This window comes from Neurospora tetraspora (genome assembly GCF_033439725.1).
Source record: "Neurospora tetraspora strain CBS 560.94 chromosome Unknown B0H65scaffold_2, whole genome shotgun sequence".
In the NCBI taxonomy this organism is placed as follows: domain Eukaryota; kingdom Fungi; phylum Ascomycota; class Sordariomycetes; order Sordariales; family Sordariaceae; genus Neurospora; species Neurospora tetraspora.
The window spans coordinates 6,170,307-6,189,795 of NW_026944384.1; the positions used below are offsets into that span (position 1 = coordinate 6,170,307).

The window sequence follows — 19,489 nt, forward strand, 5'->3', positions numbered from 1 at the left end:
CGCCTTCACCTGCTCCGCCTGCTTCGCCTGTTGCGCCTGAGGCCTCTTAAAAGTTTAAGAAGCGAAGCGACCCCATCATCAGAATATCAAAGTTGATATGGATGGACATGAGATGACAAGGACAGCAAGCACCATGGGAGTAAAAGAGGGCAAACGGGAGCAAAGTTGCTCTGTTCAGATCGAAAGGCACAAGCAAGGCTTCCTTCCGTCTCAAGCACGGCTTGACCAAGGACTAAATCGACATTGACTTGAAGGTAATGGAGGACTGAGGTGAGGATCAGGGAGTGGAATGGCGGAGTATTAATGGACAGAAAAGACTTTTAGGGATGGACGATAGGGGTTTGACGTTTTAATAAAGGAGTGATGGGGTTCTTATGAGGCATGGTTGTTGTTTGTTTGGGCATGGTCTGGCTGTTCAAAGGGGGGAATGGGTCTGGTATCTGTTCGAGTTGCTAGACAACGATACTGGGACGTACTACACTACTTATATACCCCCGCCTCAAACTTCTCCAAATCATAAAACCTCGGGACAATCGCGTTGCCGTTGAATATGCGACCTTCGAGTGCGTTGACAGCCTGTAATCATCACCCAGTCAGTTAGCAAAACACATCCTCAACAACAACATCATCATCATCCCCATCCCCAGGAGAAGAAGAAGAAGACTTACCCTGAGCGCCGAAACCCCATCCGTAAACCGAATAAACACCCTCCTCCCCTCCCTCTCCACAAACAACCTCATCACCCTTCCATACTTCTCTCCACACTCCGTCCCAATCTCCTCATACAGTTCTCCCCCCTCAACCTCCTGCCTCAACTCCTCATCACTCATCCCATCAAGCATATGATCCAACACAATCACTTCACTCATCTTCCCAAACCTGCCACCGTCCTTTTCTTCCTTGGACGAACCACCACCACCACCAGCGGCAGGTTTCCCAGCAATGATCTTCCCCCTCCCACCAGGTTCCGCCCACCCACCCCCTTCAGCATCCGAACGCTTCTTGCGCTTCTCCACTTGCACGCGCAGCGCGGAGGTGATACCTGATTCTGAAGCTCCCAAACCGGAGCCGGCGGTCCAGCCGTATTTGGACATGAGACGGGCGGCGAAACCGGCTTGGCCTGGTAGTTTTGATTTGGGAGCGTCAGAGGAGGCGGATTCAGGTTCTTCTGAGGCGGAGGCGGCGCCGAGGGGGACGGGGATGGCGTCGTAGTTGACTTCTTCGTTGTCGGACGAGTCGAGGTCCATTGCGTCGTCGCCGGAGGCTTCGGGGGCGGAGGGGGGTTGTGGTGGAGCTTCGTAGCGGACTGGGGCGCGGGAGATTGTTGCTGTATCTGGTGCTGAGGGTTCGGCAGGTGGTTGTGGTGGAGGGGGGGAAGGTGATCGTCGTGGTGGTGCCATGCCTGATAGTGCTAGTCTTCGAGCGTAGGCTTCGTCGGCGGATTCGTCTACTGGTATTGATACCGCTGGCGTTGGTGCTGCTGCCGTTGTTGTAGCTCGTGGTGGTGACATGGGTGGTGGTGCGAACGAGAAAGAAGCCGGAGGCGCGAACTGGTCTGTTGTATATCATGTCAGCCGTTGTTCTCTCATATGGTCTTGACCCCAAGCTCTTGAACGTACTATTCGTGACCCTCCTATCCTCTTCCTCCTCTTCATCACTCCTCCTACTATCAAAGCTGTCCCTCCTCTTCCGTCTATGCGCATACAACACCGCCTTCCAGTCGCGAATCTCCCTGATGCGCTCGTCGCTGCGAAGGTATTCCTCGACATTCGTAGGTCTTGCTGGATCGTAGAGCTCGTCCCAATTCGTCTCGACTGGTCGGTCATCGTTCTTCTTCTTCTTCTTTCTGCGCCCGCCGCGTTCTCGTCGGTTGTTGGATCCGTTGTAGAGGTACTCGTCGTCTTCGGTGGCTACCCAGTCGGCTAGGGTGCTGCGCTGTTGGGGCGCTGCGGCATTCGCTGTTGATGTCGTTGTGGCAGCAGTTGTGCCATTGTTTTCGGGTTCGGATGTCTTGACGGTTGCCGCGACTGCTGCTATGGATATGGAGGGTGGCGCTTTGGGGAGGGTTGGTTTGGGTTTGTTTGGTTGTTTGACTTGTGGTCGGCGGATGGGTTGGAAGGCGAATGCTGTCGGGTCTCTATTAGCGGTTGTGCTTGACGTGAACATCCTGAATGAAGATTCTGACCTGGATTTACGGCCTTCTTTGCCGGGGCGTCTTCTTGCTTGTTTGCGACAGCATCGTTCGAGGTAGAGGTCGAATCGCTTGTGCCACTGGGTTCGAGAAGGTTGGCGTAGAGGGACAGGCCTCCTCGCGCGGGTGGTCCTGACATGTCGTGTGATGGATAACTTTGTTTATGAAGATCAATTGGAAAACGGAGTGACGATGACTTCAGCCTTGTTGAACGAGAGACCGAGGCGCGATCTGGGGACCGTTGCCGCGCCTGGACGGGAACTGATAAGGAAAGTTGGGCCCCACTTTTGCGCCTATCACTCAGCGGTCCCCAGTCCACTGTAACTCGGTTGCTATCCGCCAACTGCTTGAGCCTTGACCCCTGAGGAAAACAAACAAACTCCCCTTTTCATCTTCCTCCATCTTCACGAATTCACGACCATGGGCAACAGGACTCTGAGACCGGAATCTAAACACCACGTCAAGAAATGTCTCGGATTACCGAATTCATGAATACTGGACGCTTATGTCAAGTCTATGAAATGTCAAGGTCCTGGACAACAGCCATGGACGGCTTCCTTCCGCCTTCATAAACCCTTCAATGCAACATCAACATCCCCCCATTAGCACAAACAACCTGTCCCGTACACCACCCCGCCTCCTCACCACACAACATGCCCACCACACCCGCAATCTCCCCCGTCTTCGCCAGCCTGCCATGCCACTGCTTCGCCTCCTCGACAGCCTCCTTGCCATGCAGATCCTCCCGCGCCTTCATCAGCGGCGTGTGCTTGATCCACCCCTCGATGCCCTCCAGGAACTCCTCCGAGTTGGACGCGTACATCGGTCCCTCCACGGGGCCCGGGTTGACAGCGTTGACTGTGCAGTTCTCAGCTAGCTCACGACTCCAGGTGCGGGTCATGGCCTCGATGGCGGCCTTGGAGCCGCCGTAGACGGACTGGCCTACGAAGCCTGTGGACGAGGAGACGGAGGAGATATTGACGATGCGACCGGAGCGGTCTTTGGGGAGGTAAGGCTGGGCTGCTTGGACTAGAAGCAAGGGGCCGAGAACGTTGACGCGGTAGGTTTCTGTGAAATCATCAACCTTGACGTTGGGGATCATGTCGTTGCGGGCGATGCCGGCGTTGTTGATGATGATGTCGATCTGGAGGGAGCCATCGAACTTGGAGAAGGCGGACTTGGCCGCGGCGATGATGGCTTGGGGGCCTTCGAGGGTGCCGATGTCGGCTTGGACGGGCACGGAGGAGACGGAGTAGGTCTTGTTCAGGCGGTCGGAGAGCTCGGAGGTTAGGGAGGCGGAGGAGGGGGTGGTGTAGTTGAGGATGAGGTCGCAGCCTTTGGAGGCGAGGTTCTCGGCGATGGCGGCGCCGATGCCTGTTTTTGTTAGTGATTATTCGTGGCTATGAGACACGAAGTGTCACTAACCCCTAGAAGAGCCGGAAACAATGGCCAGCTTGCCCTTGAGTGGTTGAGACATTGTGAGTGTTGTTGTCGTTCTGGTCGGACGCGTATGTGATGGTGGGGTAGCTAGTGGCTGGGTATCAAGAGGGTATTACAATCAAACACACAGAAACTGAAAGGAAGACGAAGGCCACAGTCAATTAAGTAAAAGGGAACATAAGCTCTCTATATAGATTCCCACTCCGTCACGAGAAGATTCCCAAATTTCCCCATGGTCGGCTATTATCAAGATTCGGAGAAGCTTTGAGACGAAGCTCCCCCGCATCACACTGCATCACGGCGCGCTTGGCCCGGTGTTGACTGCCCCTAGCTCCCGGGCTGTCGGCCCCGCGATTTGTGCGGCTATAGCAGCTTTGCCGCCAGGGGTCAGGCAGTCTGGATTTCCACGGGAAGTGCCCCACATTGAGTACGGATTGTGGATCCAGAGCCTCCCACCACCACCGTACAGTAGTTCAACATTGACAACTGAACCGTGACTGCAACACCGAAGCACCGATTCCCGACGTAGACGACACGCTTCCCTTGTAAGTCCGGCCCCCGTTCAATAAGCCCGCTCTATACTAGCTTGATACTCTCCGTTGCCGGGGATACCTACCCTTCTGTTGACATAGCTGTTACTAACCAATCCAGCTACTTCCCACAGAGCCCTTCCCAAGTTGAAGCTATCACCAAGTCCGTCGTCACCTACCCACGACACGACACACCCTCCCACCACTCGAGCACCACTCAGCAAACCACCACCCAGCCAAACGAACCCCTAGACAACCTAACCGCCACAATGGATATCCGCGTCCTCCGCCCCTCGGACATCCCGCTGATCCAGCACGCCAACATCGAGAACCTGCCCGAGAACTACTTCCTCAAGTACTACCTGTACCACGCGCTCTCGTGGCCTCAGCTGTCCTACGTGGCCGTCGACGTGAGCCGCCCGGCCAAGAGCGCCTACGACTACCCCAAGATCGTCGGCTACGTCCTGGCCAAGATGGAGGAGGAGCCGACGGACGGTGTGCAGCACGGACACATTACTAGCTTGAGCGTGATGCGCACGCATAGGAGACTGGGTATTGCGGAGAAGTTGATGAGGCAGTCTCGTACGTTCCTCTCCATCCCCTTCTCACCCTTCTTTCTTCCTTCTTCTTTTTTTCTTTTTTTTTTCTTCTTTCCTCGCTTCGCTCGAGGTTTGGGCTTTGGTTGGACGCAATGCTGACATGCTGGGTTGGGGTTGTGAACAGAACAAGCAATGGTAGAAACCTTCGGCGCCCACTACGTCTCGCTGCACGTGCGCGTCTCCAACGCCGCCGCCATCCACCTGTACCGCGACACTTTGGGGTTCAAAACCGAAAAAACGGAAGCCAAGTACTACGCCGACGGCGAGGACGCCTTCTGCATGAAGCTCGACCTGGGACCTATCCGCGAGGCTCTTCAGAACGAGCTTCTGGAGCAGGACGGCGAGAAGAAGGATAAGGACTCCTCCTCCAAAAAGAAGCAGATTGAAGACGGCGGAAAGGGTGGTGGATCGGAAGGTGTGGATGAGGGTGAGGCCGTTGGTGATGTTGGTCGTGATCCGGAGGCTGCTGATTCCAAGAAAGAGGATAAGACGGTCAAGGTCAAGGTCGGTAGGGGGTTAGGAGTTGGTGAGTTGGTGGAGAGGGATGAGAGTAAACACTAGAATAGACTGTCTGTTGTGACGACGGTCTAGAAAGTGTAAGGGGAGAGAAGATGAGCGTTGAAATTAGACTTGGCATTACTGCTGGCTGGGGTTGGGAAAAGGAAAGGAAAAAAAGATTCTTTTGCTTTACAGGAGGAGACTGGCGTCTAGACCCTACCTACCCTGTTCGATCACTTCGAAAACGGTGGAAAGAATGAATACCCGCTTAGTGGACAATGACGGAAGCATGTGAAGGACATGTTGATGATTGTGAGGCCAGCTGTTTGTTGGTGTAGTCAATACCCATGCTGCCATGGTATGAATAGTAAGGAATGAAGCTGGCATGCTGGACGAAAAGGGGTAAAGTAAACATTGAACAACAGTAAGATCGCCCAGAAAAGAGGAGGTAGGCAAGAATATCACGGTATAAAACTATTTCACAACGGAGAACTCCAAATGTCTCAAGAGTACGAGCATTAACGGATAAGAATAGCTTTTGTCTACTGGTTGGTTACCTATCGCTTTATGACTCCCGTATCACACTTCAAGAAACTCTTATGAACTTGAGAGAAGACAGACTCTATAATGCAAAGCTTGTCCAACTACTAGTAGCCCAGGAGCCATGGCCGAGTGTTCAAAAGCCAAACACTGCACCCTCTCTTCACCACTGGATACCTATCCAGTCTCCCCAGCCCATGAGATGAGTGACAAGGCACCTCTAAACCTCAACCAACTCGCCCTCCTCCGTCCCATCCCTCGTCTTCCTCACTTCCGTCGCCGTAGCCCCCATTGTCCCTTCAATCCCCTCCACCGTCAACTTTTTCCCAGCACTCCCAGCTGTCGCCCCCTTCTTCTCCTTAGGCGGCACAAACACCCCCTTCTTCAAAGTCCACCCCTCCCTCTTCATCCTCGCCCACCTACGCTGAATCTCATATCTCACCAAGTCTCCCGCGGCCCTCGCATCCTCGGCTGAATCGTGCCCCAGTAGCTTTCCGCCTTGTGCCGTGCCATCGGCGGAATCAGCATCAGGTTCCACCTGGATGGCTTTGTTGAGCTTCCACTCCATCAACATCTTCAATCCGTTCCGGTACGGCAAAGGTTTCTTGTGTGGGAAAAGGAGAACCGTGTCGATGAGCGTGGGGTGGCAGATGCGCATGGTGTTGAGATCGTTTTCTAGGCCGTGGCCTATCAAGGGCGTGGTGGGGGATATGAGACTGAATAAGAGGTCGCGGGCGACGGTGAGGGAGGAGACTATTTGCATCTTTTTGCGCTGGCCTGGTTTTGCTGGTGGGTTGGTTGAGGGTGGGAGTTTGGAGGGGGAGGAATCGGTGTTGGTGACAGGGTCAAGAGGAGCGACGGGCTTCCATGGTTCGGCGTTGATTAGGTCCTCTGGCCAGACGCCCGAGAAGCGCGAGTTGAGATCGAGGATCTCGCCCATGGGGCGGACGAGGATGTCAAGGAGTTCTTTGCCGTCGGGCCAGTTGACGGCTGTGAGGCGGATCAGTTCGAGACCGTTGACGGTGTAACACATTTCGCAGTCGAAGCAGACGGCGCGGTCCTTGGGTACGGATGGGTTCTCGGGGGTTTCCATGAAGGGAACGATGGTCGCTAGACGGGCGGGGGACTTGACGGTGAAGACGTGGGTGCTGCAGCTTGTGCAACCGGTTGAGTCGCCGGCTAGCTGCTTGCAGCATCGGTAAGTCCTCTCTTGCTGGACGGTGCTGGTCGGGTCGCGCTCGGGGTAGAGGAGACGGCCCCAGTGGTAGGTGCAGGGGCCGCCGGTGGTGAGAGCGCCGTCCTCTTCGCGACGGCCGGGGAAGACTTGAAAACGCTTGGTGCAGCGGTCGCACGTCTCCCAGCCCATGGCAGCCTCGACGCCCTCGCGTGCCTTCTTGATTTCCTCTTCAGATGGCGGCTTGGGGACGTATCCATGCTGGGCGAGTTCGGTGATGGACGTGAGAAGGTGTGGTAGGAAGGCAATCTCCTCTTGCGGCGTCAGGCCTGTGTTGATCTCCTTGGGAGGACCGAGGAGGGCCTGCTTCTTGGAGCCTGCTTGGGTCGCAGCGGCTTTGCGTTCCTCCTCCTTCTTGATCTCGGCAAGACGCTCTGCCTTCCATTGTTTGGGCGTCATCTTCTTGTAGCCCATGATGCGGTTCTTGATGACATTGTTGTAGATGGACGGCTTGTCCATCGCAATCTTCTCCTCCAAGTCCAGAGAAAGCCATATTAGCTCTTGCGGAGTAAGAACCAACTTCTTGCTCTCCGCATCTTTACCAGCCGCCTTTTCCATCTCTTTGTTCAGTCGGACGAATTGTTCGTGTAGCATGGTCAATGCCTTGAACCGGAACTCGAATGTAGCAGGTGCCACACCCTTGAGCATGCGAGGATTGAGTGTCTCGACCTTGCGAGGAGCTTGTACCTTCCGAATAGGAACCCTCTTCTCGGCGCTCTTCACGGGTGTTGGATCGGTTTGTGATGGTGTAGTTGCTGGTTTGGTTGCTGGTGTTGAAGGAGCTGCAGACGGAACTGACTGAACAGACAAAACTGTTGGCTTTCGGCCCAGTGGTGGGGGTGACACGGGTTTCTTGGCCGTGACAGGTTCCAGGTTGGGCTTCGAAGGCTCTGCCGTTGTTGATACTGTGCTCTGGGTAGGCTCTGTTGACAGCTTGCGACGCTTTCGCGGATTGTCATCTTCGTCTAGACCATCGTGTTTGGCCGATGCCGGAGCGGCCGGCTTCTTGTTCCAGCTGTGTTGGAAGAGACAGCCGGACGCAGTGCACCTGTCGCCATGCGGGCAGGGGATCGACCCCAAGTTCTGTAAAACGGTGTCCATTGTTTGAGCGCGGGTTGGCCAGGGTTCACGGTTTGCCAGTGGGTTTGCTTCCTGCGAGTCGCCCGAGCGCTGGATAGACGTATTGCTGATGAAGCGAAAATGCGGTCTTGAGGGCAATGGAACAGCAAGATGACGAGTTCTTGAGAGTCTATTAGCGACCTCGCGCGTGAGTTTTGGAAGGCGTGTTATGATGGGCAACTCTGACGGGAAAAAGGGTCAAAGATGAGGGTCGAAGAAGTGATGTCCACTTGGGAGAAGTTGACTCCTATGGGAGACCAGTTGCTCCCCGTGAAGTTCTGATTCGTATAAATATGGTTGATGATATGATATGTTGTTTGCTGGACAAGAAAGGGCGGGAGCTTCCAGGTCGTGAACCGAATATCTCAAATAGTGAAATCGACTTGGTGACGAATTGGGCAAACAAGGAAGGCTCAATCCGTAGCACCCACTCGCTGCTTCCCTTTGTGATCCCGACTAGACAGACCGAAAAACTACCTTCTATGACGGTAATACGTAGCGTGGGGTTGATTCCGTCTTGTCTTTCAGGCAACGTTGATGGAAACAATTTAGTTTCCTGACAAGGTGTTCTGCAATAGCTGCAGAGCGTCAGCTTGGGACTTTGGCGCAATTACGTAAAGAAGTAGGCAAAGGGTGATGGCATATTCCAGCTCTTCTGGTAACTCAACCTCGAGTGAGACTAACGGCAAAGTATATGACAACATCAACCAAGTCTTCAAAGGTTGGTCTTCAAAGGTTGGTTTGCAGTTGAGCTGGACTGAGGCAGGGATGAAATGCAAAAGCCAGCAGAGGGCAACACATACGCCAACGGTGAGCACCGTATACTATATCTGACAAGTACAGGTAAAGCGGAGGTCTAGAGATGCCCAGCTTCTCAAGTCCTCGTCTTTGATGTCTTAGATAGTTTTCAGTGTGTTGTTGAGATGAAGTTGGAGACAAATCGAGGTTGAGCCAAGAAACGGGAAACATGAGGCGGAAGCTGAGGCCCCTGCATCCGGTCATTGGTCCACCGAAGCGCCGCTTAAGCGTTACGGGATCCATGCATCCCTGGCGTTGAGGTCTGGGGTACCTTTTCCACCTTTTATGATATCACGTACAAAGACCAACTCAAGTTCAAGCATGCTCCTATTGTAACAAGTGCCTAAGCGGAGAAGATACACAATGCTCATATCGTAATAATACAGTTCCATTTTGGTCATTACCTTCCTTTACCCCCGTAGCCTAGGTATCCCGGTCCCCTTTCTGCAGAACCATCTTCATCCCTTTCTCTTACTGATTCCTCCCATTTATGGCCTGCCAACGTTCATCAACAGGTTTGTCCCCTTGTTACCTCCGGGCAGGTACGCCACGTTGGGGTTGGAAGCCAACACCTGGGCAATCTCCCTGGACGCCTCAATCTTTCTGATCTGGATCAAACCATCACCAGCCTTGTTGATAGCCTTGCTGATGGTCTCTGCACTCTCGGCCTCACCCTCGGCGCGGATGACGTTGGCCTGGCGCTCCTGCTCGGCGCGCTCGACAATGAAGCGCGCACGCTCGGCATCCTGCTGCGCAATCTGCTTCTGCTCGACGGCCTTGGTGAACTCCTTGCCGAAGGTCATGTGGGTGATGGAAACGTCCTCGAGCGCAATGTTGAACTCGGCGGCGCGCTTGACGAGGTCGGCGCGGATGCGCTGCGAGACGGCCTCGCGCTGGGTGATGAGCTCGGCGGCGTCGAACTGGGCGACGATGGACTTGAGGACTTCGTTGCCGATGGAGGGGAGGACACGCTCGTCGTAGTCTTGGCCAAGGTTCTGTGGGACGCGTGGAATGTTAGTAAGCTATCCGTCGTAGTTGTCGGAACTGTAAACGCACCTGGTAAATCTTGGGCAGAGCCTGCACCTCAGGACGGTGCAGCACTCTGAGCGTCAAGCTGACCATCTGCAAATCCTTGGAGCCGGTGGTGGTAGGGATGATGCGAGGCTTGGTGCGAACATCGAAGACAATGGCCTTCTGCAGCCATGGGATCAAAAAGTGTGTGCCCTCGTTGACGACCGTCTCCTTCACACCGGCAATTCTGTCGAAGATAACCGCCCGCGAACCACCCTTGACGTCGTAGATGGAGTTCTGGAGAAGAGCCACACCAACAGTTGCCGGGATGGCGAACTTGGTGATCATGTCCAATCCTCTTGCCGCCATTGTGAATATCTGTTTTGTATAAATCGAACTCGGTCGACGGGAGGTTGATGTGGTGGTGAGGGATCGAAAGGTCCGGCGGTTATCGTGGATGTCGTTTCCGGGGATACCTGACGCACTAGAACTACGTCGTGGACCGTGGATCGTGGTGGTGGTGGTGCTCCCCCAGTTGCAGCAGCAAGCAGCAGCAGTCGTTCTGCGATGGATGGAGCTTCTGCAAAAAGTGGGGTGCCATGCCGCCCGGACCAGGCCCAGCTCTCAAGCTCCCCGCATGTCTTCACAGGCGGGCAGGTCGGAAGGAGGCTGAAAGGATTAAGGTACTTGCACCTTGTACCTTTCTACGCTAAGCCCTTTTGAGCCTCCAGCACTCGGGTTTCCGACTGCCAGTGACGGCTCCATGGCACTTGGCAACTGCCAACCACTCACTGTCGACTGATTTCGAACTTCGTCAAACCCGGTCCAACGCCGCGCGAAGCTCTTCCCGTCCCGAACCTTTACGACGACTGCGTCCTCACCACGACCCAATTGATACCCCTCCCCATAGCGCGTTTCGCGACAACACATATATCAAGATGCGTCCCACTCAGATGATGTCCGGCGGCGGCGGCGGTGCCCCCATCGGCAAGTACAACCAGTCAGTCTTCCTCCCACTTCACAAGCTACCGGCCATGCGCCCTTTTCCCTTTGCGCCGCGGCTCCCCCTCCGACCCAGCTTTGGATGTTAGCTAACATGCATGTTTGTATAGCTACCTTGGTGGCTGGGGTAACTTTGGTGAGTAGGAACCTTTGCAATTGACGATGCACCGAAACAAAACACACGGCGATTCTTCAACGACGGGAAATACCGGGATGGGGAATATGAGGGAACGAGAGATGGCCGAACCAGAGGAGGAAGAACCTTGATGACCGCCCGCCCGCACGCCCGCACGCCCGCCGAACCAACCCTTGACGAACCGATGATACGATCGAGACAGAACAAGACGATCTAACCCATGTTGTTTCTCTTCCCGACGAATAGGTGGCATGAAGCAGAGGGGCATCATCTCCTACGGTATCAGCCCTAACCGCCAGAACCCCTTCGCCGGCGCTGCCCACGACGCCGTCTTCAACACTTTCAGACGCTTCAGCTCCCAGTTCCTCTACTGGGCCCCCGCCACTGTTGCCGGCTACTACATCATGAACTGGGCTGTCGAGCGGTACGTTGCATCACCACCACCACCCACAGCCCCGAGGGATTTCGATCACGAGGTGGCAAAGGAGGGACCGTCGTTGTCGTCGTTTTCTAACAGGGGATTCTGCTGGTTAGGAACGAGTACCTCAACTCCAAGGCTGGTCGTGCTGAGTTCGGCGGCCAGGCGGAGGAGTAAGCGATGGACTTTACGATACTTGGGCGTGGAACCAGGGTGCAGTTCCCGAGAGAGGGAACTAGTGCTCAATAGACTAACCTGTATATCACCATCATTATCCTTACACGGTTCGAATCGGAGTCGACATAGACAAGACATGGACCTGCTTTTGAACATCGGCATGTGCTGGCTTTGGAACTATACACGACGACTGGAACCACCAACTTCTCCCTTATTCAGGTCGACCTTAGCAGAATCGCATGTGATTATCAACCTTTCACGATCACATTCTTTCCATGCCCCATCCGGACGTTCCTCTGGTTATCTTGCCTACCTCGAGCTCTTGGCCCTTGGGTCCAACCGTCGAGCATTCTGCAGGCCCGTAGGCCAGTCTCTTCAGTGACTGCTGATACTCGCTCGCTGGCTGTACCAGCTCTTACGAGGAGAACCACGAGGAAGCTGATCGGCTGGTCCCTCAATGGAGTCTGATTCTGTTGATCTCGCCTCTGGAATCCTCTTTGATGCTGAGAAGGCTGAAACTGTAGCCGCGTCTCATCTTATGACGTATCACCACGCCCGTGAAACAAAATGTCCTAGTTCATTTACCATTCTCCTCTAGGGAAAGTTGGCCAGCCCTGCTCACCCTTCTCAATTCCATGAGTAGGACTGTGAACATCTAACCTTTAACTTCCTCCTCTTTTTGTCACCAGTTCAGGGTCTAAGAACCACCCCCAGGAAATCTATCGTAGAGACCGACAACTTTTCAGCCGCAATGACAGAAGCTACTTGATATACAAAATCAACCCGATGCACTAAACCCAAACTCCCAGACCGCATTTACAATTGTACTTTCTCGTATACCATGACCCATCCGGGGTAACATCCCAAGTAGGTATAAGTGGGTGTTAGTCCCCTCCTACTATTGGTATCGTGCCTTCATTAGCCGCATTTTCCAGAACTCGTAGTACAAAGAGATCGGTGAGAAATCCCCAGGGCACCAGCCCAACCACCTAGGCTGAAGCAGAATTCAGGGGTAAAACCAAACAATGCAGGAAACGGCAAAACTCCGACACTTCAGACGGCGTTTTGCGTCTTGTGTTTTTCGCTACAGTTGCATTGGGTTATCATGGCGATATTTGCGAGAGTTTGCGAGAGGTTTATAGTAGCATTTATGACGGGTCTGTTACATGCCCGGAGCATGGGTAGAGACAGAGGGAAAAGACGAGCATGTGAAATTGTGTCATGATAGCAATTGTGCAAGTTTTGATTGACTACGAAAGCTGCCGTTGCAAATAGAAGATGGAATAGAAGCTTCAAGTTTCAATCGATTGGTGTCGCTATTCCCCCCAGACAGAAAAGAAAAACAACCAAGGTCCCATGTTGTGTCAACTCCGATGTTGAGTGGTTCGGTTGTTGTGTTGACACTCCCACTCGCTCGCTGTGAGTTGTGGATGTGGAACCCCGCCATGGCCCATCGAGATGGCCGGCGGCCAGGCAGTTCGATCGGGTTTCCCGGTCACAGTCAGTCAGTCAGTCAGTCGGGATGGGAGGAACACGTGAATGGAATCAGTGGGTGAAATGGCATTTGTTGAGCACCCCGGGCCATCTAGACTTCCAAAACCCATTATTTTTTGGTGAACAACCGCTGAGCCGCCGCCGCCGCCGCCGCCGCCGTTGTCTCGTTAGTCGTTACCATCCCCGTCCGTTCGTTCGGCTAGCGTCCCGTTGTGTTGGCGACTGGAGCGAAGTCGTTGTTTATTCGTGCAGTTTATTATGAACCGGGGTTATTGACTTCCATGTCTTGCCTGTGAGATCGATCTTTGGGACTGGGCGGTCACCACCCTTTTCTTTTTTTTTTCCCCGTTCCCTACCTATCGATTGTCCGTATTATCTATTGAATAGCCAACCAAGTCCAGACAAAGCAAATCTGGGCGGGCCTCGGACATCCCATCTCACCACCTGCGCCGTTCGTTCGACAGGCAACATTTTTGCGACCCGACTGAACTTCCACCTCTTCACTTTAGTGTTTCAAGGAGAAGGGGGAAACAACTTTAGAAAGAAAGAGTGAACGATTGTTTCTGGAAAGTGGAACTACAGAAAAGGTTACACCGCGGTTGACGACATTGGCCCCTTCTCCATTCGCAACTCCCGAGTCTCCAGTCTCCAGACCTGGACCCCAACATCGTTGCCGTCTCCAGACTCCGGCCCTAGCTCGCTGCTTCTCGATCTTCCCCAAAAAGTTCCCCAGCCGGATCTCGGCCAACAAATCATACAAACCTAACGGGAACAAGCCATATCCACGTAAGAGTTCGTTCAGTACCCATTTCCATCTCCAACCATCCTCGCCATCCACAACAGTTCCCGTCACAGAGCAACCGAACACATTTCGGTCGCTGCGCAACACCAAACCTCGGCCGGGCAACAAACGCCCCTCCGTACACCCTGCAGGCCACCCCAAGCCTCAATCCCACGTCCGACGATTTTCCTTTTAGGGGCCGCGCGGAATTGACTACCATACATCATCCATCTTTGCTCGAATAAACCTCCGTCGCCGTCGCCGTCACACCGTTGCAACTGCCACTGGGCGCGGTTCGCATTGGCGTCCTTCATGGCTTTCCCCGCGCTGGCAAGATGAACTCCCTAAACATCATCTCGGCCCGAGTATCACCGACGTCCAGCCCGACCACGTCTCGATCGAACTCTATAAGCGCACTCAGTCTAGCCCACCATCTTAGCAAGGAGGAGGACGATAATCTTGGGTCGCGCAGCAACGAAGAGCTGTTGGGCCTAGTCAACAAAAACAACACACTGCCAGAAGAACCCGAGGACAAGGATACAACTGCGCAAGGGGGATACCATGGACAGGACTACGACCCCGACGAGAAGACCCCTCTGCTAGCCCAAGGCCAGCCCAAGTCGCCGACCACATGGAAACCCCTCCCCAAGCGCTTCGCGTTCGCCATTGTCGAGTCCATACGCTGGCTGCTCATGACGATTGCTGCGCCCGGCCTCTACTTGATCGCCTTGTTCTACGATGCCGAGGGCAACTTTGCGCCCACCAAACAACTACGGAAACTGTTCGGGCGATATGGAGGAAATGCGAAGGAAATGGCGATGGATTACCATGAGGCAGCTGCCCTCTCTGACGCTAACCTGGACGGGACGGGCAGCGGAGGAAGCCTTCGCAAGTCACGAAAGTCTCGCCTCCGTTCTAGCGGCTCTTCATCGTCAGGACTCTCCTCCGAGTCCGAATCGGAAACGGAAAACCAGAGGGGTAGTAACAGCAGCGGGCGACGTCTCAAATCGAAGTCATCCCAAGACTCTGAAGAAATCGCCCCGGCACGACGCTCCATAAGAATCAAGCTTCACTCGGACGCCGACTCCCTACGACAGCGCAAGCAGCGAAAGGACCGCTCCTCCGCCTCCGGCCGATCTACCACTAATAGTGACGGCAATGGCGGGTCCGGCCAGCAAAACCTCAGTGTTCCCGGCAACGACATCTCGGCTCAGCTCAAGTCACCGACCTCACCCGTCGGTGCTCTAACCAAGTACCCCAAGACGCCCGCGCCCCCGAGGCCTCTGATCCCCAAGCGCCAGCCCTCATACAAGATCAGCGCCGTCGACCCAGCCAACCTCAAGCACCAAAAGACGCTCATCCTCGACCTCGACGAGACCCTAATCCACTCCATGTCCAAAGGCGGCCGCATGTCCTCGGGCCACATGGTCGAAGTGCGACTGAACACGACTTATGTGGGCGTGGGCGGGCAACAGACCATCGGGCCGCAGCATCCCATCCTCTACTACGTGCACAAGCGCCCGCACTGCGACGAGTTCTTGCGACGTGTCAGCAAGTGGTACAACCTGGTGGTGTTCACGGCGTCGGTGCAGGAGTATGCGGACCCCGTGATCGACTGGCTGGAGAGCGACCGCAAGTACTTCTCGGCTAGGTATTATCGGCAGCATTGCACGTTTAGGCATGGGGCGTTTATCAAGGATCTGAGCTCGGTGGAGCCGGATCTGAGCAAGGTGATGATATTGGATAATAGCCCGTTGAGCTATATGTTTCATCAGGGTGAGTTTTCGATTCTGTCTTTTGTGCGAGAATGGGGGACAAGTGCTGACAAGAGAAAACGAAAACAGACAATGCAATACCCATACAAGGCTGGATCAGCGACCCGACTGACCTCGACTTGATGTACTTGATACCGTTCCTCGAAGGTCTGCAGTACGTGTCGGACGTGAGAGCCCTGTTGGCCTTGAGAGACGGAGAGGATGGGCAGCATACGGCTTGATGAGTTATCTTTGAATTTTTATTTGCTTGTTTTTTTTGCTTTTGCGAACTGTATGAAAGTGGGAGATCAGTGTAAAGAAAGGAGAGAAAGGGAGCATGAGCGAGAGAGGAGGATGAAGCAAGATATATACTACATATCGACAGTATTATTATACTACTATTAGAGATGAGGATCAGCGAGTATCATGGATTATTTTCCTGTCTTCTGTCTACGGGTGTAGTATCTTCTACTTATCGCTGGCATCTTGCACGTTTTTTAGCTAAAGAAGACATAGCACCTGAAGTCTATACAGCAGGTGGGAAAGCCAACGTCCCATCATTTAGTACCCACATCTTTGCAAGACAACTAGTCTGAGACCCTCTCCTCCCACTCGTTCACGCTCCAAAGATCGCCGCCTGTTCCCCAAGATTTCTTTGCATGAAACGGTCGAGGATCTTTTATCTGGGCATACATAATACTGTACCCTTCAACACCTTCGGACTGCATTCCCAACAATCTGATTGCATAGGAGGAAAAAAGAAGAAGGGAAGCACGAAAGTCTGGACTCAACGGTGCCCACTCGGGGGTTTTTGTTGACTTCCAGACTTTTTCAAGATCCAGATCCAGGGATCTCGAGGAAAGGACCAAGAGGACCAAGCTCACATATCGTGGCTCGCGTGGCTGGTAATGATGCTATGCGGCGGCCGCGGACCGTCCAGTCACCAGTGCGTGTATGTAGGTAAGGTAGGTAGGTGACAGGGCGCCCGTTGGACCCCCCTGGTCAACTTTTCAGGAACGAACGCAGCTCACTTATCCCAACTCTATGGGGGGGGGACAAACGTCACCGTGGGATCTTTTTTCTCCCCCATGAATTTCAAGAGGAAGAGGAAGAGGGGCAGTTTCATTCTGTTGCTTCCGGACTACACAGTATAAAACCCGATCACGATGTTCATGGCCTTCGCCTTGGAAGAAGAGAAACTAAGTATACTGCCTCAACTTCAGCTTGGTTTTTGAACCTCAGCAAGAATCCACTTTGCAGCGTCAGAAACGTACACAGTACAATTCCATGGTGGAGAGAGTTCAGCTTCGGATCGATGGTTTGGGAATGAGGACCGAAGACAGGATTCATGGGCTCGATGGGGTAACGGAAGTAAGTATGTACTATGTACACTAAGTAAACAGAAGAGAGAGGGGCAGCAACGGCTCAACGGGAAAGTAGTTCGGCATAGCAGAGGGAAAACAAGCGGAAACGAAATCTGACTTCCCACCGCGGCGGCTGTAATCATGCAATTGCAATTACGTGACCCCTTTGTTTCACCATTTCGATACCGTGACCTCCAAGTCTGACTGCCTGCCTGAGTCTGACTGACAGCTGGATTGACCCCTCACCAAGACATCGATCAACAAGACGGGAGCGGATTGAGAAGATGGTGGATTTGTTGAATCGATGTCCTGTCCAAGACGGACGGTGTCCGCGGATGGGATGTTACGATGGAAGGTGGGGCAATGGCCGACAAGGGTTAGTCCGCATTGGGGAAAGCGCTGGTCGAGGTTTCGAATGGGTGGTGACATCATCTTGCAGCACATCACAAAGATGCAAGTCTGGGGAAAGCTCGACGGAGCGATGATGTTATGGTGTTTCCTTTGCAATTTTACAGTGAAAGTTTGAAAGATGGCCAATTAGAGTCCGGGAATCTCGCTGGAAGAGGAAGAGAGGAGACATCGGGAGGTTCCATTGCGATTGTCAGGTCTCTTTCCATCCGTCCTTGCTCCTTGGTCGCTGTTCGTTGCCTGTTCGGCTTGGTTGACTGGCCTGCTGGGCTGGGCTCATGGATGCTTGCTTGCTTTCTCGCCTGGTTGCTTGGTTGACTGAAATCGTGACGCACAAAGAAATGATCTCGCCCTGGCAGCAGGCCTTCCCAGATCCATTCCTTCCCGTCCTCACTAGTACTTTATAACCACCGCGTCCTCCCTCCCCTCCATCTCCCTTTTGCTTGCTTCTCCAATCCAAACAAGTGAACAAAACAACGACTTCTCCAAACGAGAATAACGACGACGATACCCAAACGAACAACTACTACCACTTTATAACCTACTACACGATACCAACCGCCATCATGTCTCTTCACTGTTAGTAGCCCCTCTTCTCCTGTCAATCTCACCTTGCATCCGCGTCAGGTGGTTCATGCTTCGGGCTTCATCTCAAACGACAACAACGACACAACCGAATATCTCGACAAAATGACTAGCATCTCGAGTACGCCCTCATTGCTCGCTATCCTCGACATCAACTTCGCTCAGAAGCATCGCGTTTTGGGTTTGCGTTGCTATGAGAAACCCGCGGCAGTCTATGACGTAGGGGATTCGAGCGGGGCGGACCATGGGATGCACGTCAAACAACACAAGCACATGCCAAACATTGCGAATTGGGATGAACCGAAGATGAACCACCGCATCGCAACGCACAAGCATCACCACCATCAACCATTGAGCATCAACAATCATACCAAGCAATGATACTAACCTACTGCAAACAGATCTCCCCCCCGTCAAGCCCTCGGCCATCGCCCTCGGCACCATCTTCAACCACACCACCGAGCTGGCCATCATGACCCCTCTCTTCGGCCAGACCTACCAGCGCGCCAAGCTCTCCAACAGTAAGGAGGAGTTCATCAAGTCGCGCGAGGCCACCTCGGCCGTGATGGCCTGGGGTTCGTCCCTGGTCGGCTCGGCCCTGCAGTCGTACGGTATCGGTGCCCTGATCAACGCCACCGGCACCCTCAGCTACCGCGGCGCCGCCTACCTCGGCGGTCTCATCTTCGCTGCCACCTCTGCTCCCGGTTTCATCTCTGAGCTGTTCGTCGAGAAGCGCGCCTTCGAGACTGTCGGCATCAACGTCCTCGCTAAGCTGTTTGAGACTGTCGGCCTTTCTGTCTTCCTTACCTGGTGGGGAACGCGCACCAACCCTTTTGAGTAGTGGGTAACCTTGTAAACAACCTTTTACTATACTTCGGTATATCCTGAGGGAACAGTTTTGCTGACACTGTTGACACAGCTCCTCTGCTACCTCCGGCTCCCCTAGCCTCGGCCGGACGAGCTGGCGCGCCGAGTAAAGGGTTCTTTTGAGTAAAAAGAACTCTAGGATGGTTTAATGAAGTTAATGATAATAGGAACTTGGTATCGCACCTACAATTTGGAGTGTGAGCGTGTTCCTGGGCTTTCCCTTTTCTCTTAGTACCCTCTGTACTTGTATCAAGCTATTAGCATATCAGCATTCCTGAGATGAATGGAAGACGCTGGTGATACCTCACTGTTTGGTTCGTGTGCTTGTTGTTTGCTCGTGATTGGAGTTGCCTTGCGTCTGATAAAAGTGTTGTGTTGGTAGTTGGCCATGTCAATGTTGTGTCGTGTATTGTGAGATAGAGGTACAACGCACGGCATTCGACCCAAAGACGGTTGGACACATAGGAACGAAGATGAGAACTGACGAACTTGGTATTCCTTTCTCATATATACCGTACAAAATACAAGTGTTACCCCACAACG

At 53.6% G+C, this 19,489-nt stretch overlaps 8 protein-coding genes across 8 annotated transcripts; 4 read left to right on the plus strand and 4 right to left on the minus strand.

Annotated features, from left to right (window-relative positions):
- Nucleotides 1–288: 288 nt before the first annotated feature.
- B0H65DRAFT_141705 (uncharacterized protein) lies at nt 289–2,448 on the minus strand. Its single transcript, XM_062820943.1, has 4 exons — nt 2,186–2,448; nt 1,620–2,126; nt 669–1,555; nt 289–576 (listed from the first exon to the last, which is right to left on the minus strand). Exons 1-4 carry the CDS (start codon nt 2,328–2,330, stop codon nt 481–483), a joined length of 1,635 nt encoding a protein of 544 aa, XP_062685285.1. The 5' UTR covers nt 2,331–2,448; the 3' UTR covers nt 289–480.
- Nucleotides 2,449–2,511: 63 nt separating this feature from the next.
- Nucleotides 2,512–3,878, minus strand: B0H65DRAFT_459659 (uncharacterized protein). The gene is made up of 2 exons (XM_062826474.1): nt 3,617–3,878; nt 2,512–3,565 (listed from the first exon to the last, which is right to left on the minus strand). Exons 1-2 carry the CDS (start codon nt 3,666–3,668, stop codon nt 2,769–2,771), a joined length of 849 nt encoding a protein of 282 aa, XP_062685286.1. The 5' UTR covers nt 3,669–3,878; the 3' UTR covers nt 2,512–2,768.
- A 283-nt stretch (nt 3,879–4,161) lies between these two features.
- On the plus strand, nt 4,162–5,762 carry B0H65DRAFT_459662 (acyl-CoA N-acyltransferase). The gene is made up of 2 exons (XM_062826475.1): nt 4,162–4,743; nt 4,885–5,762. Exons 1-2 carry the CDS (start codon nt 4,431–4,433, stop codon nt 5,319–5,321), a joined length of 750 nt encoding a protein of 249 aa, XP_062685287.1. The 5' UTR covers nt 4,162–4,430; the 3' UTR covers nt 5,322–5,762.
- Nucleotides 5,763–6,011: 249 nt separating this feature from the next.
- B0H65DRAFT_141748 (uncharacterized protein) lies at nt 6,012–8,288 on the minus strand. Its single transcript, XM_062820944.1, has one exon. The coding sequence runs from the start codon at nt 8,131–8,133 to the stop codon at nt 6,019–6,021; it is 2,115 nt and encodes a 704-aa protein (XP_062685288.1). The 5' UTR covers nt 8,134–8,288; the 3' UTR covers nt 6,012–6,018.
- A 971-nt stretch (nt 8,289–9,259) lies between these two features.
- On the minus strand, nt 9,260–10,568 carry B0H65DRAFT_587163 (band 7 family-domain-containing protein). The gene is made up of 2 exons (XM_062830964.1): nt 10,006–10,568; nt 9,260–9,944 (listed from the first exon to the last, which is right to left on the minus strand). The coding sequence occupies exons 1-2, from the start codon at nt 10,327–10,329 to the stop codon at nt 9,438–9,440; spliced, it is 831 nt and encodes a 276-aa protein (XP_062685289.1). The 5' UTR covers nt 10,330–10,568; the 3' UTR covers nt 9,260–9,437.
- Nucleotides 10,569–10,898: 330 nt separating this feature from the next.
- Nucleotides 10,899–11,693, plus strand: B0H65DRAFT_419229 (ubiquinol--cytochrome-c reductase chain; the record flags this gene model as incomplete). Its single annotated transcript, XM_062824195.1, has 4 exons — nt 10,899–10,960; nt 11,073–11,098; nt 11,345–11,522; nt 11,633–11,693. The coding sequence occupies 4 exons, from the start codon at nt 10,899–10,901 to the stop codon at nt 11,691–11,693; spliced, it is 327 nt and encodes a 108-aa protein (XP_062685290.1).
- A 2,610-nt stretch (nt 11,694–14,303) lies between these two features.
- B0H65DRAFT_420941 (HAD-like domain-containing protein) lies at nt 14,304–15,964 on the plus strand (the record flags this gene model as incomplete). Its single annotated transcript, XM_062824313.1, has 2 exons — nt 14,304–15,744; nt 15,813–15,964. 2 exons carry the CDS (start codon nt 14,304–14,306, stop codon nt 15,962–15,964), a joined length of 1,593 nt encoding a protein of 530 aa, XP_062685291.1.
- A 1,646-nt stretch (nt 15,965–17,610) lies between these two features.
- Nucleotides 17,611–19,433, plus strand: B0H65DRAFT_459675 (uncharacterized protein). The gene is made up of 3 exons (XM_062826476.1): nt 17,611–18,073; nt 18,481–18,919; nt 18,999–19,433. Exons 1-3 carry the CDS (start codon nt 18,061–18,063, stop codon nt 19,054–19,056), a joined length of 510 nt encoding a protein of 169 aa, XP_062685292.1. The 5' UTR covers nt 17,611–18,060; the 3' UTR covers nt 19,057–19,433.
- Nucleotides 19,434–19,489: the final 56 nt, after the last annotated feature.

Bases quoted from the DNA above. Each gene is read 5' to 3' on its own strand.
- B0H65DRAFT_141705 (XM_062820943.1), bottom strand. From the start codon at position 2,330: ATGTCAGGACCACCCGCGCGAGGAGGCCTGTCCCTCTACGCCAACCTT. The intron at 1,556-1,619 runs GTACGTTCAAGA...GATATACAACAG, and splicing joins GGATAGGAGGGTCACGAATA to ACCAGTTCGCGCCTCCGGCT. The intron at 577-668 runs GTAAGTCTTCTT...TGATGATTACAG, and splicing joins ATGGGGTTTCGGCGCTCAGG to GCTGTCAACGCACTCGAAGG.
- B0H65DRAFT_459659 (XM_062826474.1), bottom strand. From the start codon at position 3,668: ATGTCTCAACCACTCAAGGGCAAGCTGGCCATTGTTTCCGGCTCTTCT. The intron at 3,566-3,616 runs GTTAGTGACACT...TAACAAAAACAG, and splicing joins TGTTTCCGGCTCTTCTAGGG to GCATCGGCGCCGCCATCGCC.
- B0H65DRAFT_459662 (XM_062826475.1), top strand. From the start codon at position 4,431: ATGGATATCCGCGTCCTCCGCCCCTCGGACATCCCGCTGATCCAGCAC. The intron at 4,744-4,884 runs GTACGTTCCTCT...GGTTGTGAACAG, and splicing joins GAAGTTGATGAGGCAGTCTC to AACAAGCAATGGTAGAAACC.
- B0H65DRAFT_141748 (XM_062820944.1), bottom strand. From the start codon at position 8,133: ATGGACACCGTTTTACAGAACTTGGGGTCGATCCCCTGCCCGCATGGC.
- B0H65DRAFT_587163 (XM_062830964.1), bottom strand. From the start codon at position 10,329: ATGGCGGCAAGAGGATTGGACATGATCACCAAGTTCGCCATCCCGGCA. The intron at 9,945-10,005 runs GTGCGTTTACAG...CGCGTCCCACAG, and splicing joins CTCTGCCCAAGATTTACCAG to AACCTTGGCCAAGACTACGA.
- B0H65DRAFT_459675 (XM_062826476.1), top strand. The intron at 18,920-18,998 runs GTGGGTAACCTT...CTGTTGACACAG, and splicing joins CGCACCAACCCTTTTGAGTA to CTCCTCTGCTACCTCCGGCT.